The sequence below is a fragment of the Polypterus senegalus genome, chromosome 4 (assembly GCF_016835505.1).
Source record: "Polypterus senegalus isolate Bchr_013 chromosome 4, ASM1683550v1, whole genome shotgun sequence".
NCBI lineage: Eukaryota > Metazoa > Chordata > Cladistia > Polypteriformes > Polypteridae > Polypterus > Polypterus senegalus.
The window spans coordinates 73,983,374-74,004,401 of record NC_053157.1 but is presented as its reverse complement, the minus strand read 5'-3'; the positions used below and the strand labels follow the sequence as shown (position 1 = coordinate 74,004,401).

At 37.7% G+C, this 21,028-nt stretch overlaps 1 protein-coding gene across 2 annotated transcripts in view; it reads right to left on the bottom strand.

Moving 5' to 3' along the window:
- The window catches only part of cracd (capping protein inhibiting regulator of actin dynamics), a 310,383-nt gene that overhangs the window by 35,567 nt on the left and 253,788 nt on the right, over positions 1-21,028 (bottom strand). For both annotated transcript variants that reach the window (XM_039750891.1, XM_039750890.1), the window contains 2 exons: positions 8,237-8,302; positions 5,305-5,487 (listed from right to left, as the gene is read on the bottom strand). In XM_039750891.1, coding sequence (XP_039606825.1) covers positions 5,305-5,487; positions 8,237-8,302 — 249 coding nt within the window. The remainder of the gene's footprint in view (positions 1-5,304; positions 5,488-8,236; positions 8,303-21,028) is intronic.

Here is a 21,028-nt window from a genome sequence, read left to right as displayed (position 1 = left end):
TTTCAGAACACATTTATAAGGAGCTGGGGTCTTTCTTTATTTCTCCATAGGACGGGTTTTTCACAATGAGATCTCTCTGTGCCATCAACTTCTCAGCTGCTCCTCAATGAGTTACTGGAAGCAAAAGCAGTATGCTCAAACATTTGGGCTCACACTTTCTTCATCCACTATCATCCATACTGTTTATTTTTAGGCTTTTATAGCCCAGTCCTTAATGTATATGTATAATGTATATATATATATATATATATATATATATATATATATATATATATATATATATATATATATATATATATATATATATATATATATACTGTATATACATACATGGAAATGAAGGACTGTAATATGGTTTGCATATTTGTAGCTGAAAATCCACAAAGGAAGAAAATGAATCATGTATCTTAAAATAGTCTTTATTTCAAAGCTTGCGACTCCTGTCACGATTCATCATTAGAGGAGAATGATTAGACTTACAGGAATTCAAGGCAATATACAGCAAAACAGGAGGACAGGGTAGGTGGAATTGGGGGTTGGGGATTGATGAGGTGGAGTTCAGAGGGTTTTGGTTATAATGTCTTATTTATTATTTTCATGCTCTTCTTTTCAAGCCTGCATATACTGGGATCATGTCCAAATGTCTGTTACTGCCATTTTCATTGGATAGCCATAATTCAGCTAGTTCCCCTGCAACTTTTATTATTAACCTTGAATTTTACTGAGTTCCATTAAAATGTGTGTCCGGTGAAACTTGTATGTAAATCAGAGACCATGGGTTCTTTCTTCTGACCACATTGCATGTGGCAAGTGTTTTTGATGACTGCCCCACGTATACCGCCGGACATGAACCACATGGTATGCTGTAAATCGCGTTTCGTGTCCCTGTTGCTGAATCTTTGCTTTTAGTATTGAAAAGGACTGTGCAACCGTGTTTGTAGGCTTGTGCACTACTTTGATATCTGATCTGGACAGGATACATGCTGTCATGCTGTACCTTCTGATATCCCGTGATGATAAGGAGATGGCAGGGCAAGGTTGTCAACTGTTCGCTGGGGTCTCTGCCATCTCCTATGTAAGCATTGTCAGATGAATGTCTTTGGGTAGCCGTTTAATGTGAATAGATAGCACCTGTCATTCTTTTTAGTCTCCTTCTTTTTAGTCTCTCCTTCACAATGAGTGTGAATTCCTCTGAACAGCTCAGTTTATGTAATGGTGGGTGATTGCTAGCAAAGTGTAATATTTTGTCTGTATAACATTCTTTGTGATAAACACGTGTAATTAGGGTGGTGTTGTTACCTCTTTCAATGGATATGTCCAGGAAATTGATTCTTCAGTTTATTTCTTTTTCCACAGTAAACTGGATCATAGGGAATATTGTGTCGACGTGGTTGTGGAAATCATTCAGCTGCTCACTTTTTAATATGATGAATGTGCTGTCAACGTAGTGTATCCAAAGTTTCGGTGTGTACTGAGTCAGAGCCACGCTTTCAAATCGCTGCATTACCAGTCCAGCTAAGAGTCCTGATAATTGAGATCCCATTGGCGTGCCTTCTTTTTCTCTGTAGTATTTCCCCTTAAAGCGAAAGTGAGTTTTCAGGCAAAGTGAAACTAGATTCATTACATTGTTTGTGGCCAGCTTTGTTCATGTCATTATGGTGAGGTCGTTGCTTAATTTGTTTGTAGAGTTTCGGTGGCCAGAAGAATTGGAATCAGCGACATAATATCAAATGACACCATGCTCTCATTTTCAGCGATGGATACATTTTTCAGATGCTGCAATGCCATCTCTGCACTATTAACAGAATATTCAGAATCACATGTTAAATGTTTCAGCATTTGAAAAAGTCTCTTTTAAATAAGTTATAAGACCACTTTATATATAGGGTGGTCCGGATCTAATTATGCAATTTTCATTATGCTATAACTTATTAAGCTTATTACACAGAGAATTCACAAAAAATTATTTTTGTTGCCGATAGATGGCAGCAACTTACTCTGCAATCCCAAAATGGTGGGGTGACGGTTGCCAGTCGAACAGCGGGTGCGATGTGTTCGCCTTTTCATAATTGCATAATTAGATCTGGACCACCCTGTATATAACGGATACCATAGAGTCAAATATTCCCAAAGAATTGTGTTTAAAAGTTTTGTTTTATAGGCAATCTGGGCTCTAACCTGAATGCAAGTGAAGCACCTTAAAGGATAAGTTCAGTATTTATTCATTCTTACTATACTTACAGCTGCCATATGAAATTGTGCTCTAAAGTTAAGCATTTTTTTATAAGCTTAAAAATAATATCTTGCCTGCATTGTAGCTTTGCAATGCAGGCTATCTGGCATCAGGGAAAAGCTTAGAAACTTTCGAAATACGTCAATTTCTCAAGCCAGGACAGTTTTCAAGTATTGATCCACAACAACATTGTAAAGTAGTTTACACTAGTGCTGGGCAATAAAACAATTTTAATGGAAAAAAACTTAATGAAAGCAATGATAAACGTAGGCTATAAAAATTGATAAAACTTGTTTTTCCCATATTAAGTTTTAAAAGACAATGTGTTGTGACAAACGATGCCTGTGGCCTATTAAAAAGCATGCAGGCTTGGCAAAGCACCAGCACAACAGCAATGCGTTTTGCAAATTTGCCCATCCCCACAAAGAAGCCATGTTGTAAACTTGAGAAACATGATAGGGTGTTCTGGAAGTATATTGTGCAGCTGTGAAGCTGAGAAGAAAAATGTGTTAACTGCTCAGGAAGAGATAATAACAAAAAAAGTTTATGCATCATCAAAAGTTTGGAAATGGTTTGGCTACATCAAATAATTTCCAGCAGAAATAAAGCCAGCATACAAGGTATGCAGCTGACAGGTCCCAGCAAAATTTAATACAACAAACTTATTCTGCCACCTTAAAAAATACTATCCAGTCCACAGCTCTGTCAGTACAACAGAAGCTGAGGGAAGAGAACCAGCACCGGCCTAAAAACAGAAGATGACACTGGGCAGCTTCTTCAAGAAACCCCATTATGTGGCAGCAGCTGGACTCACAGACCAACAATTAATTGAAGATAAACTGAAAAACTACATCCAAGCTCCTTGTGTGGACAGTGAAGCCAGTCTTCTGGAATGGTGGAAGATTCATGCAACTCTCTTTCCTAAATTAAGAATCCTAGCCAAGTGCTACCTCTGTATCCCTGCCACCAGTTCACCATCAAAAGGGGTTTTTAGTACAGCAGGCAACATTGTCACCAGCAAATGAGTATAAGCCAAGTCGGAGTCGGTGAATATGATGGTCTTTTTAGTAAAAAATCTGTAGTGTAAAAGAGAAAATGAGTGCTGCTTTTATAGAAAAAAAAACAACAAAAAAGATACCAAATTATTTTATTTGCTGTTCTACCTGAGAGTTTAGAGAACAGAGGTAGATTTTTATTGCAGCTAGTAATGCAGAATTGGTTTGCATTGTGTTATGTTTGCAATTTATAATACTTGTACTGTTAAACTGTTTAGCAGTTTTTCTACACTGCCTTGTTAATTGCTACTGTAAGTGCAATCATTCTGAAAACTAGAAAATCAGAATCATTCCACAATTGTTAAGGAATGTTCTCCAAAATAAATCTTATCTGTTTAATAATATTATTTAATTTAATTGTTTATTGAGAATATATCAGGATAGATATTCTTTAATAATGGAAACAGTAGTATGATACTATCCATCCACCCATCCATTATCCAACCCGCTATATCCTAACCAAAGGGTCATGGGGGTGTGCCAGAGCCAATCCCAGCCAACACAGGGCGCAAGGCAGGAAACAAACCCTGGGCAGGGTGCCAGCCCACCGCAGGGCACGCACACACACACACACACACACCAAGCACACACTAGGGACAAATAAGAATCGCCAATGCACCTAACCTGCGATACTATATTGTGATAATAATCAAAATTGATTGATACAGAAAAAATATTGTGATAAGATGTTTTATATTGCCCAGAAATAGTTTATATGTGTCCTTTTTGAACAAAATAACACCAATATCATGAGACTCAGCCATGTTAAAAGATCAGTTGTGTATGATAGCTCAGCACTCAAGTCTTCTTATGCAAAAACCTTTCACATGAGGTGTGGTTTCTACTCAAAAGAACAAACTTTTTGTGTCACATGGTTGCTTTCATTTCGATTTACTTCCAAAATTATTTGAGAATTTGCACAAGTGAATAGAAAACATATCCTTACCACGAAAAAAACAGTACCAGAACATGCTGTAAAATGATTATTTCCAGAGTCGTTTTGTTGCCACAAACGTGTCAGAAACACAGACGGTATGTTTATGTATAGCAAAACTTTTGCCATTTTTTGTTTTTCAATGGTGTTTGGTGCACCATAGCCTCCATTGTAAAGAGCCAGTGCAGGCAAGATATTTTTTAATTTTTAGAAAATGCTTAACTTTAGAGCACATTTTGCCACGGCAAATCCATATACCCATGTTTGTGAAGAAATAATTTCGACTTAAAAAAGTTGTTATACCAAGTAAGCCCTTGCTTTGGATGAGCATTACTTGCTTATCATGGCACCAGAGATAGTAGCAACATGCAGCAAGTTGGTCAAACATAAGCAACAGTTTCAGTAAAATCTTTAAGCTTGTCAATACATTTGAAATTAATTTTTTAAAAATAATTGGCTGCCCTGAAATGCATTTTATTTAGCTATTTCAGAACAAAGTCAGTTAATGCTTAAGGGTTACATTTTTTGTTCTCGATATTTGATTTTTTTTTACACCACTCAATATTTCAATGTCACATTGTTAAGAAACAATATATAAAAATCTCAAAGACTAATACATGGCTGTTTTTCACAGCTCCTAACAACACAATAGTTTTCAAATCTACAAACTGAATTTGGTTAAACATCCCATTCTGTTCTATTTGCACTGATCAGGTTTTTGCTATGCTATTTTTTCTGTACTTTTTTGATTACTCTTGCTTACCATGGGCTCTTTTCAAAACTTGTGAACTATACTTTACCTTCTGCTAAATTATTTGTGATCCTACTGCATTATCATTTATAGGGCCTGGTTGCAAACATACTTTCACATAAGCCTAAAAAAAAAAAAACTTAAATGAAACTTACCACTAGTAAATTTGGGTACTTCATATTATTCTACAAGTTTAGAGAAATTTAATGCCAAAACCAAAAGTGATATCCATATTGCTATCATATGTACTATCATACAGAATAATATATATAAATGTTCCTGTTTAATGATGGAACAAAGATCAAAACTCAAAAATTCAATAAGCATTTACCAGTGTAAGTCGTCTGTGTTTTTTGGATATTCTTTGATTTTTCGGCTTCACCGACAACTTGTGCTTAGCAGCAGCATTATCCAGGCGTGAAACAGAAAATGGAACTGCATCCAGGTTAATGGATTCAATTGTGCCACCAACGGATAATGCTCTTTTCGGCTTTGGAGATCTGAGGAGAGCCCCCTGCAAAAGAAAATAATACAATACTATCAAAGCAATGATAAATGACTAATCTACGTATTGTATGTAAATACTGTCCAATGCACTGTATGCTGGCAAAGGTTGAAAAGTGTGAAGACAAACTTGAAGACTGCTGTTTCTATTTACTGAAATAATCTCACAGAACTTATGAGGGCTGCTAGGTCCACTGCTGATCTCTGGAGAAGGGCCTGCCTGCAGTATTCCACTGACGTCACTCTGGGGCATGAGAAATGAGGTGTGAAGTGGAGAGTCTTGGCACAAGGGAATACTAAAAATGTGCCATTTATTGTGTCCCCAAAACTAAAGCATGGTTTTAGTGAATAAAATGTGTCCTTGTAAAGGCAGGCAGTTTAGCGAAAATCAGCTTAAAATTAGTAACATTGTGAGATTTAAACCAGATAATAATACTCTTGTGTTAAGATAAGATACTATTAAGATATTATTAAGATAATAATACTTTTGTGTTAATAATACTCTTGTGTTAAGTATTTAAACAATATCAGCCACGGTACCTGTCACAGGCAGGCAACAGAATAAAAATAATTGCCTACTCTTGCCGTACATTAACCTTCACCACCTTTCCTTTCCATCAGCATGTGTGTGAACGTTTCTTCGCTGGCACTTCCTCTCTCAAGCATGCTCCCATAAAGCCTGCTTCTCAGACTCTGTCATTATGTTCAAGGTGCCTTTCTCACCTCCTGTCCAGTTCTATACTTACTGTCTTTGAGGGCGACTCTCTCAGCATGCCTCTTAGGCCGTTTCCCCTCCTCATCTCTCCAACACTCACACTTCCTCTTTTGATTGCATCACCAAAGCCACACTGACCAATCAGATTGCTCTGCTTCTAATAGTAGACCCCCCTGTGGCAGCTCTACCCATAGGACTCATATTTATTTGCTTATCATGCACATTTTTTTTTTTTCAAAGCGACTTACAACAGATGTAATAAGTGTTACGGGACAAGGTTACAAAATTGATCATCACGAATGAAGAACTAAGACACTCTAGAACAGTGTTTCTTAACCAGTGTGAGTTGCCATTGTTTATAATAGCAGTGGCATTTTCACCTGCTGCTCTGATGATTGTGTTCAAATCACCAAAGGTCAAACTCCCATCCCCACTATGACAAATGTGAAGACACCAAAAAGGTTGAGAAACTCCTTGCAGGTAGCAATCAAATAGCTTTACAATGTAATTTCACTCTTCACATTAAACAAACTCTTTGCACTTACACATGTTTACTACTACACTTACAATTATGATACCTATAATAAAACACTACTGTCAGTGTGTGTGTGTGTCCAATCCCTCCGAGCAGTCTGATTGGTCAGTTTGTCTCTGATAATGCAATCAAAAAAGGAAGTGCCAGGTAAGAGAGGTTGGGACACATGAGGAAGAGTAAAGGTCTAGGAGGCACCCTGAGAGTCTTCTTCAAAGATGGGCTGTTTTCACAACAGGTAACAGGGGCCCATCTACCATTGGTGGTAGTGAAAAAAGCAGACAGATAAAGGGAACACCGAGAAAGAGAAGTTTAGAAGCATAAGGATATCGAAGAAAAATGTATGAGAAATAGTGAAAACGCAGTATGGCAAGAAATATGAAATATTTTTAAATTTATTCTATTGCCTGTCTTCATCAAGTAGCGTGGCTAGTAATTAAATTAAGCACAACACCATACAACATTTAAAATGTTATCATGTACATGAACATAAAAAAAGTAAAACATAATTTCAAAACTATACAAGTTACTTTGACTGGTGGCTTATTTTTACACACAAGTCATTTGTAGATTTCTAAATGAGCAACTGGGTAGTTTAATGCTTCCAGAGAAGACAGAATGTTGGAAAGACACTGGCCTCCAGGTTTCTTTTCTGAGGAATCCCACAGAGTAGTAACAGATGCTTCAAATTGACCTATGATCTACAAATCTGTTATCTCAGAGCATCTAAACTATACTGCAATGGATTGATGCCCTGCCTATAGTTGCTTCCTGATTTGCGCCTGGTGTTTTCTGGATAGGCAAAAGACATTCAACCCTGAGCTGAATTAAGGAGTTTTGAGACTGTTATCTTGTTAATTTAAGTATGATCACTGTTGAGGAATGATTTAAGGCTCATTTCAGTGATCCTTTTTGTCCAGAAGATGGCAGTAATATGCTAAATATAGTATTTTGAACTGGAATTACATAATGTTATTGTTCAACAGGCACACACAAAAAACTAAAATTATCACTAAGTCTAACACGGATTCCCAAGAGGAATTCACTTTTAAAGGTTAAAAAAAATGTGCAGCTGTGAGAAGAATTTGTAATTACATTTTATTGAGTCAATAAGTAACTTTTCCTGGTTTTAAGAAACCTGTACTGGACTTGACAGATTTAGCAATATGTAGACTTGCCACACTTGGGCATAGTGTCAAGGGTGTAAATGTCTCATCTCCGGCTCACTGTAGAAGCTTTCTCACAATGAAATCATGGCCAATGTTTCATGAGAAAGGCCATTTTTGCTAAGAGAAGGTTTACAGGAAAATTCCATGCTTGAAGCTTTTCTCTATGAACAAATTAACTTTTGAACTTTGTGTTCTGGTTTTAGACTGGAATGGGGGTGGGGACAGAGGGCAGGTGTTCACTTAGTAATGTAAGATGGGATGAATTACTTTATTTTGTTATATATGTTTGTGTAGCTAATGGCATATTTCACTTAAATGTAATAGTTTTGTAATATATTATTACCTTCTTATCTCCATTGTTCCAATTGTTTTCTTCATTTGAAGAGCTAGCCTTTGGATAATCTGTGGACTTGTAAAATTCAATATAAGATGTTATAATTAATAAAACATGATGTAAAATTACATATTCATAAACACACTACAAAAACTATACCAATTATAACATTTTTTTGAAATAAATGTATCTTTAAGTTTATCTATGACACTAATTAAGTTAGTTTAACTAGCACTAATAAAATATTATTTTTTTTATTTCCAAAAGAAAAGTAGTAATATGTCTTGGGTCAGTATTACACCACACAAATGCGAGTTGGAGAATGTGTCATGCCAAATGACTGTAGTCGATGGATCTCATTGCACTGAGGCTGTTATATTACATGGCTATGAATCGTAGGTAATGGCAGATTGCACGGCTTCCTCACAACTTCTCAGCTCAGTTTTCAGTTTCCCCTTGTACCACAAAAGTACTGTGATGTTGACACATTTTGGCAGCATATCAACATAGATCATCTTTTCTTTCCCCATCCATTCTGTTGTGGTATGACAAACAGGAAAAGTCTAATACACAATTATGTTTGCTCCATAGTTCCACAAGCCTCTCCTGTTTGTGTGGTCCAGAACACCCATTTCACTGGGTTTCTTGAGACTACAACTACTCTTTTCTGTTCTTCTTCTTTTTGTGGAGTTGTATGTAGACATTGTATGTGTTGTACTTCCTGGCTAAACACTCACCAGCTGCAAACTCTCTCATACACAGGATCCCAGCCCAACAAACTGTTACAAACCCAGCCCTGTTTGGTTTTATGTCTAGTCACAAGGGAATGTTATACTACACAACTGGAAGTGAAAGAAAATCACTGAAAAAGCTGTGCAGTGTGACAAAGCGCATACATTTTTCGCCCACAAAATACTGTGATAAAAATTAATCTGCTGTATTTATTAAGCCTCTCTTTAATATAGTACATTCTACTATCCTCTATTGAAAAAGGCCTTGTGTGATTGGATACGACCCTCCTCCCTCAACTGCTTCTTCTCTGAATTGAGGTAGTTTGGAAATATAATTACAATGTCCTCCCAAGTTCCTCAGATGGGGAGCAAATCAGAAACAGCTTAATGGAAAAACATCCAAGGGAAGACCCATGACGCACTGGATGAACTGTATGTGTCAAAGTGGGCTTTGGGCATTTGTGATTTCCTCAGGAGGAGCTGCAAAAGTTTGTTACAGATTAAGTGGCCTGGGGCCTCATGTATAAACGGTGCGTATGCACAGAAATGTTGCGTAAGAACTTTTCCACATTCAAATCGCAATGTATAAAACCTACACTTGGCGTAAAGCCACGCACTTTTCCACGGTACCTGATACCTTGTTGTGCGCAAGTTCTCCGCTTGGTTTTGCAGACTGGCGGCACCCAGCGTCAAAGAAATGCTACTGTTCCTGTGTGGTTACACCTTATTTTCCTGACGCGGCTTTATAAATACACCGAAACTAACCACATATTGTTTATTAGTGTAACACATCTGATTGTAATTAACTTGTAACAATATAATGGTCCAGGGAATAGCCATAGTATTCCAAATACCATAACTGCTTTAGCGTTGTTACTCTCACTGCACCTTCTTCTTCTTCTTCTTTCAGCTCCTCCCGTTAGGAGTTGCCACAGCGGATCATCTTTTTCCATATTACTCTCACTGCATCACTCGGAGTATTTATATCACTGTATCTGAGTGTGAATCACAGCAGCAGCTGATCGGAAAGGGAATTATCGGTATACAGCATCAGGCACACGCTGCCTCAGCCACAGCAAAACGTTTCAAAGCCTTTACTGTACGGACGCGTATTTACATATGATGACGATATCATTTTTAAGGTGAAATGCAGCAAAATATGTTTATAATATTATACAGATAAAACTTTAACTTCATTTAAATAATCTATATTCTTCACTGGGAGTGTCGTGAAGGATAGAATAATTATACATGTACTATGAAGATATTTCAATGTTCCTTAAACGTTTTGAAGAATCGGCGCTAAGCTTACAGATGGCTTAACGTCTATTACAGAGCTGATTGTATGGCGATCGGTTACTTGGGGAAAGAAAAGCAAGGACTGCTGTGGCGGCTATGTCAATATATATTGAATATAAAACAGAAAGAGAAAATAACAACACAGCTAAAAACGCAGCAACAAATTTCGGCAAAAGTTAAATGCTTGTGTCATGAGCACGAGGCGGCTATGCAGTGTCTGCAATGGACGTGGCCATCCACCGTGCATAAGCTACTTTACTTCCATGGGCGGGCGAAGCAGCCACCGATTCTTCCTCTGCCCAGTGCCACCACAAGCCTAGACCCACCCCTGAGTATTGCTGCAATAAATTATTTCATCGAAGGTCGCACACAATCACTGCACCGTGAAACTCATGTTTAATAATGTGCTTTAACTCCTATCATCATAAAAATATCACGTATACATCTCAGTATTTTAGTTATTCAGAGAGCTGTAATATCACGAATGTAATGGATTCTGTGTCCAGTTGGAGGAAGAGAGCCGGTTTAAGAAGCAAGTAGTGATTCACACACATAGAGCACATAGAAGATCAAATACAAAACAAAGCATTTAACGTGCTACTTTAATTACGATGTGATTTGAGAAACTGGTTAATTAAACGATTTTAAGATGAAATTTATGATGTTCTACTTTAATGACAAAATAAAGTATGTGATTAAAGTGGAAATGTCGAGATTGAAGTTGACATTTCGTGCTTTTTCCCCACTGTGTGCCTTTTTTTCTCTGTACCCTAATAAACTTTCATATGACACTCAGACAGTGGGCTACAACTCGCCTTTTCACGGCGACTTTGATATGTGACTTCTTTTTATTTCCGCACTGTGTGATTTTGTGAACGTGAGCTTTCAAGTTTCTCCAACACGCTATGTCACTCGATCAACTTCCTTTTGTTGATTATACCACGGTTAAATTAAACAAATAGTATTTTTTCCTTTGCCTCCACTTGGTATTCGCTGAAATTCTTATATTTTCCCCCATGCTTTTCCCATTGTCTTTTCACAGAAGGCTGAGCTTAAGGGCGATTTATATTCATTTGCATATTCAAAGAGGCGTAATTCTGGGAGGAGTTGGGGCGTTACATAAAGCGCGTGCACAAGCGTTACTTTTCACGCTGATCGGGATTTATGTAGCGGAAGAACGTGGAAGTTGGAGTACGCACAGATTCCTGCATCTGGATTTTTCTGTGCGTAAGCACATTTCGGCTTTTGTGCTTACGCCATGTTATAGTGCGAGTTCTACGATGGCTTTATACATGAGGCCCCTGGTCTTTTAAACATGGCATGTTGACACTTTGACTTTCAGTAGAAAATGTGAGATGAAAGTGAAGACCGCTATACTAGCAAGCGTAGCTGGTATCAATCATTTATTCATTAAAACCATTTAGCATTTTTAAAATTTTGCCAAATCAATATGCGGACAACAATACAAATAGATGATCCGCTGTGGCAACCCCTAACGGGAGCAGCCGAAAGAAGAAGAAGAAGAATATTCTTCAGAAGTATGAAGCCCATTTTAAACATCTGTTATTCTATTGTCATAAAATACCTTTTTAATACCAAATTTCATTGATAACAGTTCAGCTTTCTATACAATTATCCCCTACAGACTGCTCACCAAGCAGATGGATCTGGGAAGCCACCTGTGTGCTTGTTTTGTCAACTTTCTCACAGGGAGACCACAGGTGGAGAGAGTTGGTAGTTCAGCATCATCACACTGAATACAGGATACCCAGAAGGCTGTGTACTCAGCTCTCTGCTCTATGCCCTCTACATTCATGACTGCGTGGCAACATACAGTGCGTTCGTGGCAACATACAATCTGTTGTCAAATTTGCTGATGACACATTGGTGCTGGGATTCATCTCCAACAAGAATGAAGGGGTTGGAGAACCTGTCATCATAGTGTCAGAAGAACCAAGGAGCTGTTGGTGGACTCTGGCAGAAGACAGTCAACATCAATGGGATCACAGTGGAGAAGGTGAGCAGCTACAAATATAAGGGTGTTCACATCCCCGAGGATTTGGCATGGACTGAACATATTCAAGCCCAGTTCAAAAAGGCGAGGCAGTGTCTTCTGTACCATCTGATACAGTTGAGGATGTTTTGGGTCTCTCTAGTGGTCCTAAGAACTTTTAACTGCGGTGCTGTAGAAAGTGCCTTTACTCAGAACATTACCTCCTGGTTTGGGAACAGCTGAGTATAGGACATTAAGGAAATATAGAAAGTGATCCAGGTGGCTGCACCAGATCTGGTCTACAATTTCTGCAGGATATTTATACCAGGAGATGAAGGATTAGCGCAGCTAGAATCATCAGACTCATCTCACTCTAGTAACTATCTGTTTGACCTGCTGAAATCAGGCCACTGTTTTATGAGTATTGTGGCCAGAACAGAGTGGCTCAGGAAGAGATTCTCTCCACAGGCCATAAGACTTCTTAACTTGGACATGCCACCACAAATTTCTCTTCTTATAACACAAACTCTACTCCACTGAATCTCAGCTACCGCAATATCATTCAAGTCTAAACAGCAAATCAGCACACTGCACTTACAGTACATAGATATTCTATTCCATTACATTTGCACACTATTTATAATTGTAATGTTTACTTGGATATATATATTTTTTCTTTTACATTGTATCACCTTAGTACTACCCTTTAAATATCTTTTTGATACAATTTAAATTAATTGAATCAGTATGGTTACAGCACCCATTATATTTTCTCTTCTAGGTAGTTTCACTTTTCCAGGGCTACTTCTACTTTTACTCAAGCAACAATAGAACATAATCTATAATAATCTTGCGTATATAAACACAAAAAGAATTCTGAGCTGGGACAAATTCCAAAGGGATCCTTATATCGTGAGGCCCCATATACAGTGTGTAGGTTTAACAGCCAGGTTTATCTTCTATAATGTTTCCAGATCGATCCCAGGACTTTCTTTGCTGAGAACCATAGCCAGATAAAAAAGTGCTTTCAAAGAAGGGTACACTACTGCCATCAAATGATGCATTTGAATGTGAGCGATTTTCAGGTATTACGTTGCATGTAAAAGTTGCTCTGTGCAAATCAAAGAACCAGACTCACCACCAGAGCTGCCTGTATTGTTAACATCTGCCTGGAAAGATCCAAGGACTCATGGAGTTTCTCCTACAACCTGGTACTCTCATTAGCATGAATCAGCAGAAACTAGGACCTGTCACACAGGGAAATGCTTTTTTCCCCTAACTTTAAAGTGGTTGTGTATTTTAACACTCTACAACCATGCTTTCTTATCTCGTGCAGCTAGGAGTGCTGCTATATTTTAGGTTAAGACAAGTCATGTTCTGAAACGCCTCTTTAGGTGTAGCCAAGATCTATTGACAACAACGTAATCGTATTTAAAAAGAGCGCCTAACTAATCAATCATAATCCTTTTCCGTCTACAATTTACATATGCAAGAAAGACCAATAATCAAAATGAAGCTGTAAATTATTAATGTAGAATTATAACTGGAAATATATAGCAGCATTATTTCCCTCAAACAAATAAAGAACAAAACACACACACACAAAACTATCTATACACATACAGTGGGATGCAAAAGTTTGGGCAACCTTATTAATAGTCATTATTTTCCTGTATAAATCGTTGATTGTTATGAAAAAATGTCAGTTAAATATATCATATAGGAGACACACACAGTGATATTTGAGAAGTGAAATGAAGTTTATTGGATTTACAGAAAGTGTGCAATAATTGTTCAAACAAAATCAGGCAGGTGCATAAATTTGGGCACCGTTGTCATTTTATTGATTCCAAAACTTTTAGAACTAATTATTGGAACTCAAATTGGCTTGGTAAGCTCAGTGACCCCTGACCTACATACACAGGTGAATCCTATAATGAGAAAGAGTATTTAAGGGGGTCAATTGTAAGTTTCCCTCCTCCTTTAATTTTCTCTGAAGAGTAGCAACATGGGGGTCACAAAACAACTCTCAAATGACCTGAAGACAAAGATTGTTCACCATTATGGTTTAGGGGAAGGATACAGAAAGCTGTCCCAGAGATTTAAGCTGTCTGTTTCCACAGTTAGGAACATATTGAGGAAATGGAAGACCACAGGCTCAGTTCAAGTTAAGGCTCGAAGTGGCAGACCGAGAAAGATTTTGGATAGACAGAAGCGACGAATGGTGAGAACAGTCAGAGTCAACCCACAGACCAGCACCAAAGACCTACAACATCATCTTGCAGCAGATGGAGTCACTGTGCATCGCTCAACCATTCGCGACTTTACACAAGGAGATGCTGTATGCGAGAGTGATGCAGAGGAAGCCTTTTCTCCCCCACAGCACAAACAGAGCCGCTTGAGGTCTGCTCAAGCACATTTGGACAAGCCAGCTTCATTTTGGAATAAGGTGCTGTGGACTGATGAAACTAAAATTGAGTTATTTGGGCATAACAAGGGGCGTTATGCATGGAGGAAAAAGAACACAGCATTCCAAGAAAAACACCTGCTACCTACAGTAAAATATGGTGGTGGTTCCATCATGCTGTGGGCTGTGTGGCCAGTGCAGGGACTGGGAATCTTGTCAAAGTTGAGGGACGCATGGATTCCACTCAGTATCAGCAGATTCTGGAGACCAATGTCCAGGAATCAGTGACAAAGCTGAAGCTGCGCCGGGGCTGGATCTTTCAACAAGACAACAACCCGAAACACTGCTCAAAACCCACTAAGGCATTCATGCAGAGGAACAAGTACAATGGTCTGGAATGGCCATCTCAGTCCCCAGACCTGAATATAATTGAAAATCTGTGGTGTGAGTTAAAGAGAGCTGTCCATGCTCAGAAGCCATCAAACCTGAATGAACTAGAGATGTTTTGTAAAGAGGAATGGTCCAAAATACCTTCAACCACAATCCAGACTCTCATTGGAACCTACAGGAAGCGTTTAGAGGCTGTAATTTCTGCAAAAGGCGGATCTACTAAATATTGATTTCATTTCTTTTTTGTGGTGCCCAAATTTATGCACCTGCCTGATTTTGTTTGAACAATTATTGCACACTTTCTGTAAATCCAATAAACTTCATTTCACTTCTCAAATATCACTGTGTGTGTCTCCTATATGATATATTTAATTGACATTTTTTATCGTAACAACCAACGATTTATACAGGAAAATAATGACTATTAACAAGGTTGCCCAAACTTTTGCATCCCACTGTACATCAATAGCACTACTTGCAATTTTTTACTGTTCATATTAGATGGAAGCACATTCTTGGAAAAAAGACTGGTAATGTACTGTTGAAACTCTTGATGTTCAACTGACATATATTCCTAAAATAAGTGCGTTTACATATGCTTTAATAATCAGTTTGTTCATAGAAACCTGATTTCTAAAATTCTATATAAACCCTTATTCCGGTTAGAGAAATCAGGTTATTGGCCTCTGAGGTACCTGATTATCCGAGGTAGTTTCCTCTGCAAATGACCAAATTATGTTTCCACATAAACCCTTAACCTGGTTATTGTTGATGATTTACTATCTAAGCATTTCAGTTACACTCTGTCAGTCTGTGCATTTCCACAGTATAAATATCCAGAGGCAAATGTTCAGACGATTGCATTTTTCCTTCTCCTGGCTGAAACAACCTGTCTCAATATTTCAGAAATTGCTAAATTTGTGTTGATGTGCAGAATTTACAATGTTAAACTCTGTAACACAATCTTGAAAGCAGTAGGGTAACACAAGCATTGTTCATGTACTTTTTTTATTTTATTCATTTTATTGTATTCATTTCATACAAATAAATTAATTTTTACAAAAAAAATAGGATGAAAACAACTTAACCCCCAACCCTAAGAAAGAGAGCATGGCCTGAAAACAACTTAACCCCCATCCCTAAGAAAGAGAGCATGGCCAACGGAGTAAAACTTAAAGCTTGTAAACATACCTAAATTGATTAGTTTAAAAAGGCAATAGAGGTGAATGGAGAAGAAAAAGAAATGTAGAAAGAATTGCTTCCTCAGTGCTTTAAGAGCTTATTCTAAAATATTATTGATTAGATCCTGCCAGGTTCTGAAAAAATTCTGTACCGATCCTCTAACTGAGAATTAGATTTTTTCCAATTTCAAATAGTATAAAACATCAGTTTCCCACTGACTTAAGAGAGTTAGGATTCTTCCAGTATAGCAAAATAAGTCTGCATGCCAATAGTGTAGTGAATGCAATCATTGTTTGTTTTTCCTTCTCCATTTTAAGCCCATCTGGAAGAACCCCAAACACAGCTGTTAATGGGTTAGGAGGGATTGTTGACACCAAGGCTGTCTGAAAGGCACTTAAAACCTTTGGTCCAAAATGATGTTAATTTGCTGCAGGCCCAAAACATGTGACCCAGTGAAGCTTGGACTTGATTGCAGCATTCGCAGGTTGGATCTTGACCTGGGAACATTTTGGACAGTTTTAAGCGAGACAGATGTGCTCGATATATAATTTTGAGTTGAATAATTGTATGCTTTGCGCATATGGAGCTCAAGTGAATTCTCTGCATTGCTACTTTCCACTCCTTTTCTGATATATTGATTAAGAGATCTTTTTCCCATTGTCCTCTTGGATCTTTGAAAGGGAGGGACTGTAAAATAATTTTATATATTGCAGAGATGGTGTCTAACTCCTCGAAATTGAGCAATATTTTTTCCAGCCTGGTGGAGGGTGCAAGATGAGGAAAATCGGGCAGGTTCTGTTTAACAAAGTTCCTAATTTGAAGATAGTGAAAGAAATGTGTAGCTGGAAAGTTACATTTGGATTGTTATTGTTCATAGGATGCAAAGATGTTGTCTATATAAAGATCTCTAAGCAATCTAATCCCAAATCTTTTCCAGATACTAAAAACTGCTTATGTTTGTGAGGGTTGAAAGAGGTGGTTCTCTTGCAGAGGTGCCACAGATAAAAGATTCTCCATCCTAAAATGCTTTCTACATTGGTTCCATATTCTAAATGAGTGAAGCACTAATGGATTATAAGTAAAATGGCGATAACTTACATTTGTTGGGGCACAGAGCAGGGAATATAAAGAAGTGCTGCAGGATTTTACTTCTATTGCGGACCAAACCTGTGTATGTTCATCTGTTTGTGTCCAGGTTTTTATAGCTTGCATGTTTGCTGCCCAGTAATAAAACTGAAAGTTAGGTAGAGCCATGTCACCTTCTGCCTTAGGTCTTTGTAGGGTCACTCTTTGGATACGTGGATGTTTTGAGTTCCAAATAAATGAGGTTATTGTTAAATCTAATTGCTTAAAAAATGATTCATTAATGTATACTGGAATGTTTTCAAATAAAAAAAGCTTAGGGAGAATACTCATCTTAACAACATTAATTCTTCCAGCTAGAGTGAGATGAAGGGTTGATCATCTATGCAAGTCTTGCTTAATTTTTTCCATACAGATGGCAAAATTTTGTTGATAAAGAGCTTTGTGTTTACTTGTAACGTTAACCCCTAGGTATTTAAACTGCTCTGCAATGATAAAAGGTAGGGTGTCTAATCTAATATTATATGCTTGAGAATTCACTGGAAAGAGTACACTTTTATTCAAATTAATTCTGAGACCAGAGATCTTTTGAAATTCTGTAAGTGCTGTTAAGACTGAAGGCACAGAATTTTGTGGGTCTGATATATACAGTACCATATCGTTTGCATATAGTGAAATTTTCTGTTCCAGTCCCTCTCTGATAATCCCCTTTATCTGATAAGCGTTTCAACAGTGAACTGCCACTTTCTCCATACTTCTAGCTATGATTTTTGAGAGTATTTTAACATCATTATTCAAAAGTGAAATTAGTCTGTATGATACACATCATAATAAGTCCTTATTTTGTTTAGGAAAGAAGGTGATTAATGCTTGGCGAAAAGTTTGAGGCAGAATTTGATTGTCTCTAGCTTCTGTAAATGTTGCTAATAGGAGGGGAGCTAGCTGAGCGGAGAATTTCTTGTAAAATTCTGCAGGATAGCCATCAGGGCCTGCTGCTTTCCCGCCTTGAAGTGACTTTATAGCATCTAGTATTTCTGATAGCGCCAAAGGTTTATCGAGTTCCTCTGCACTAAAGGTGTCTATTTGTGGTATCTGTAATGTATCCAGAAATGCATCAGATTATGTGTTGTCTACTTTAAACTCAGTAGAATATAAGGATTTATAGTAGTCTCTAAATGTGTACATTATGTTTTTAAGGTCAATGATTTTATCTTCGTTCATGTTGGTGATTGCTGGGATTGTATTGCGAACTTCTTGCTTATAGATTTGTTGAGCTAAAAGCTTATTAGCTTTCTCTCCATGTTCATAGTAGTGATGTCTTGATTTATAAATTAGTTGTTCAGTTTCTTTAGTTGTCAGGAGGTTGAGTTCTGAATAAAGAGCCTGCCTTTTCCTGGAGCCTCGCTTGGACGCCTGGCATGTTCTTCATCTATTTTAGTAATTTCGCCCCTTAGCTCTGATACTTTCTTGGTTTCTAACTTATTCCTGTAGTAAACATATGAAATAATCTGTCCTCTTAAGAAGGCCTTGAGAGTGTCACAGAGTATTCCTGCAGACACCTCTGAGGATCTATTTGTCTCTAGGAAGAAACTGATTTGTTTGGATATGAATTCTGTACAGTTCTCGTCTGCTAATAGAAGCCGGTTAAGATGCCATCTGCAAGGTGAGAGTGTTAGGCATAATGATTTCAGCTCCTAGATCAGAGGTGCATGGTCGGAGATAACAATAGCGTCGTACTTGCAAGATTTAATCGTAGGCAAGAAATTATTATCTATAAAGAAATAATCAGTTCTTGAGTAGCAATGATGTACTGGTGAGTAGAATGAAAATGTTCTTGAGTTTGGGTTTAGAAACCTCCAGGGGTCTGATAAGTTGTGGTCAGTTACAAACTGTGTAATTGTCTTAGCTGTGTTAGATGTCATCCCCCTGTGACAGGAGTCCTATCTAAGAGTGGGTTTAAAACACAATTAAAGTCCCCAGCCATTATAATTTTCTGAGTGTTCACATTGGGAATGGATGCAAATACATTTTGCATGAATTCCTTATCATCGATATTAGGTGCATAAGCATTTATCAAAATCACTTTACAATTAAATAAGTTGCCCATGACAATAACATATCTCCCTTCAGGATCAGATACTACATCTGATGCTACAAATGAGAATGTTCTATGTATGAAAATTCCCACTCCTCTAGTTTCCTTTGTAAAGCTGGAATGGAACATTTGGCCAGTCCAGTCTTTTTGCAGCCGGAACTGATCCTTGCTTAGTAAGTGGGTCTCCTGTAAAAATACTATTTTAGCTTTTAAACCTGTTAGGTGAGAGAATACTTTCTTTCTCTTTAATTCGTGATTCAGGCCTTTAACATTCCACCTCACAAAGTTTACTGTCCCATCATGGAGACATTGATTCTGAATTTTTGATGTCATTTTATAGTCTTAACTGGAAGTGAGACAGCTTTAACCTTAATTTCCAATTTCCCCACGAGCTATTGCCATGCAGCCTATTGTTACGTTGATAGTTGTAATTATAAGGGTTAAAAGGATAGATTAGATACACCCTGCTCTCTTTCTCTTCCATGTACTTCTAATAGTAATGAGTAACACTAACGCAATATTTATCTTACTGAAGCAGCACGGGGTGTAAGACAAGAAGCATAATGGGTCCTTTACAGGGCTAAACTGTACAGTCAAGCAGAAAAGAGTGAGGTGTGTACAATCCAATAACAGAAGCATCAGTTTTACTAAACATATTTATAAAACACAAGAAAATTATCACACAGGCATCATGCTGATTTTCTGATTCACAGTGGCTGATGATGACGTTTAACTCTTTTTTGCACAGTTTAATGACATTGGAGCATTTTGACAATGGTTTCTGCCTTAATCGGGTTATTCACCTTAACCTGATTGTGTGTGTGCATGTGAACGCACTGAATGTGTGGTTTTTATCTTATTCTGAATTTGTTCAGAGGTATGTCAGACAGACATGAATAAGGGAATTTCTGTCAATCGTAGGTCTTTGAGAAAAGGCAAACCCATTGTATTCCAGTAGCTCCTGATGCAGAGCCTTCTGGTGTAATCCATAAGAGTGGGAGGCAACACACAATCCTTTTGAATGCAGAAAACAGCACCACATCAACACAACCCAAGTTTGGTCCTAGCATAGCTTCAAAAAGCCATTTACTTGTGTATGTGGCAAACTTCTTATGCCATCCCCACCTCAACTCAGGTTATAATTCTTCAGTTACTGGATAATTGTGACTATTTCAACCTTCCATACAGGTCCATTATAATACTGATAAAATATAACTACAATAAAAGGCATCTGTCTGTAAGGCCCCCATAACATTTCATGACTTTTCCAGCAATTGTCAATCGCTGATTTAATATAAACAACCATAACAAACTGTGGGCAGGTGAGGCGCACTCCCAAAATTTCCCATGTAGTTTGACAAACTTGGTGACTCAATTGGACCAGTCTGCAACTTGCCCTGATAAAATCAGATTTTGATTTGATTTAGATAGGCCTGATGATGTCTTAACTCATGGAGGTTTATTTGAGAGAGCTGACAATCAATAAGCACTCAACCCGGCTACAAAGAAATAAGAAATATGGGTGTTTAAGACCACATGAATGGAAACGAGTCTTGTGTATGTGATGCTTCATGATCTTCATACCAAGGAAGAACTAAAAAAGGAAAATAACAAGGCAGAG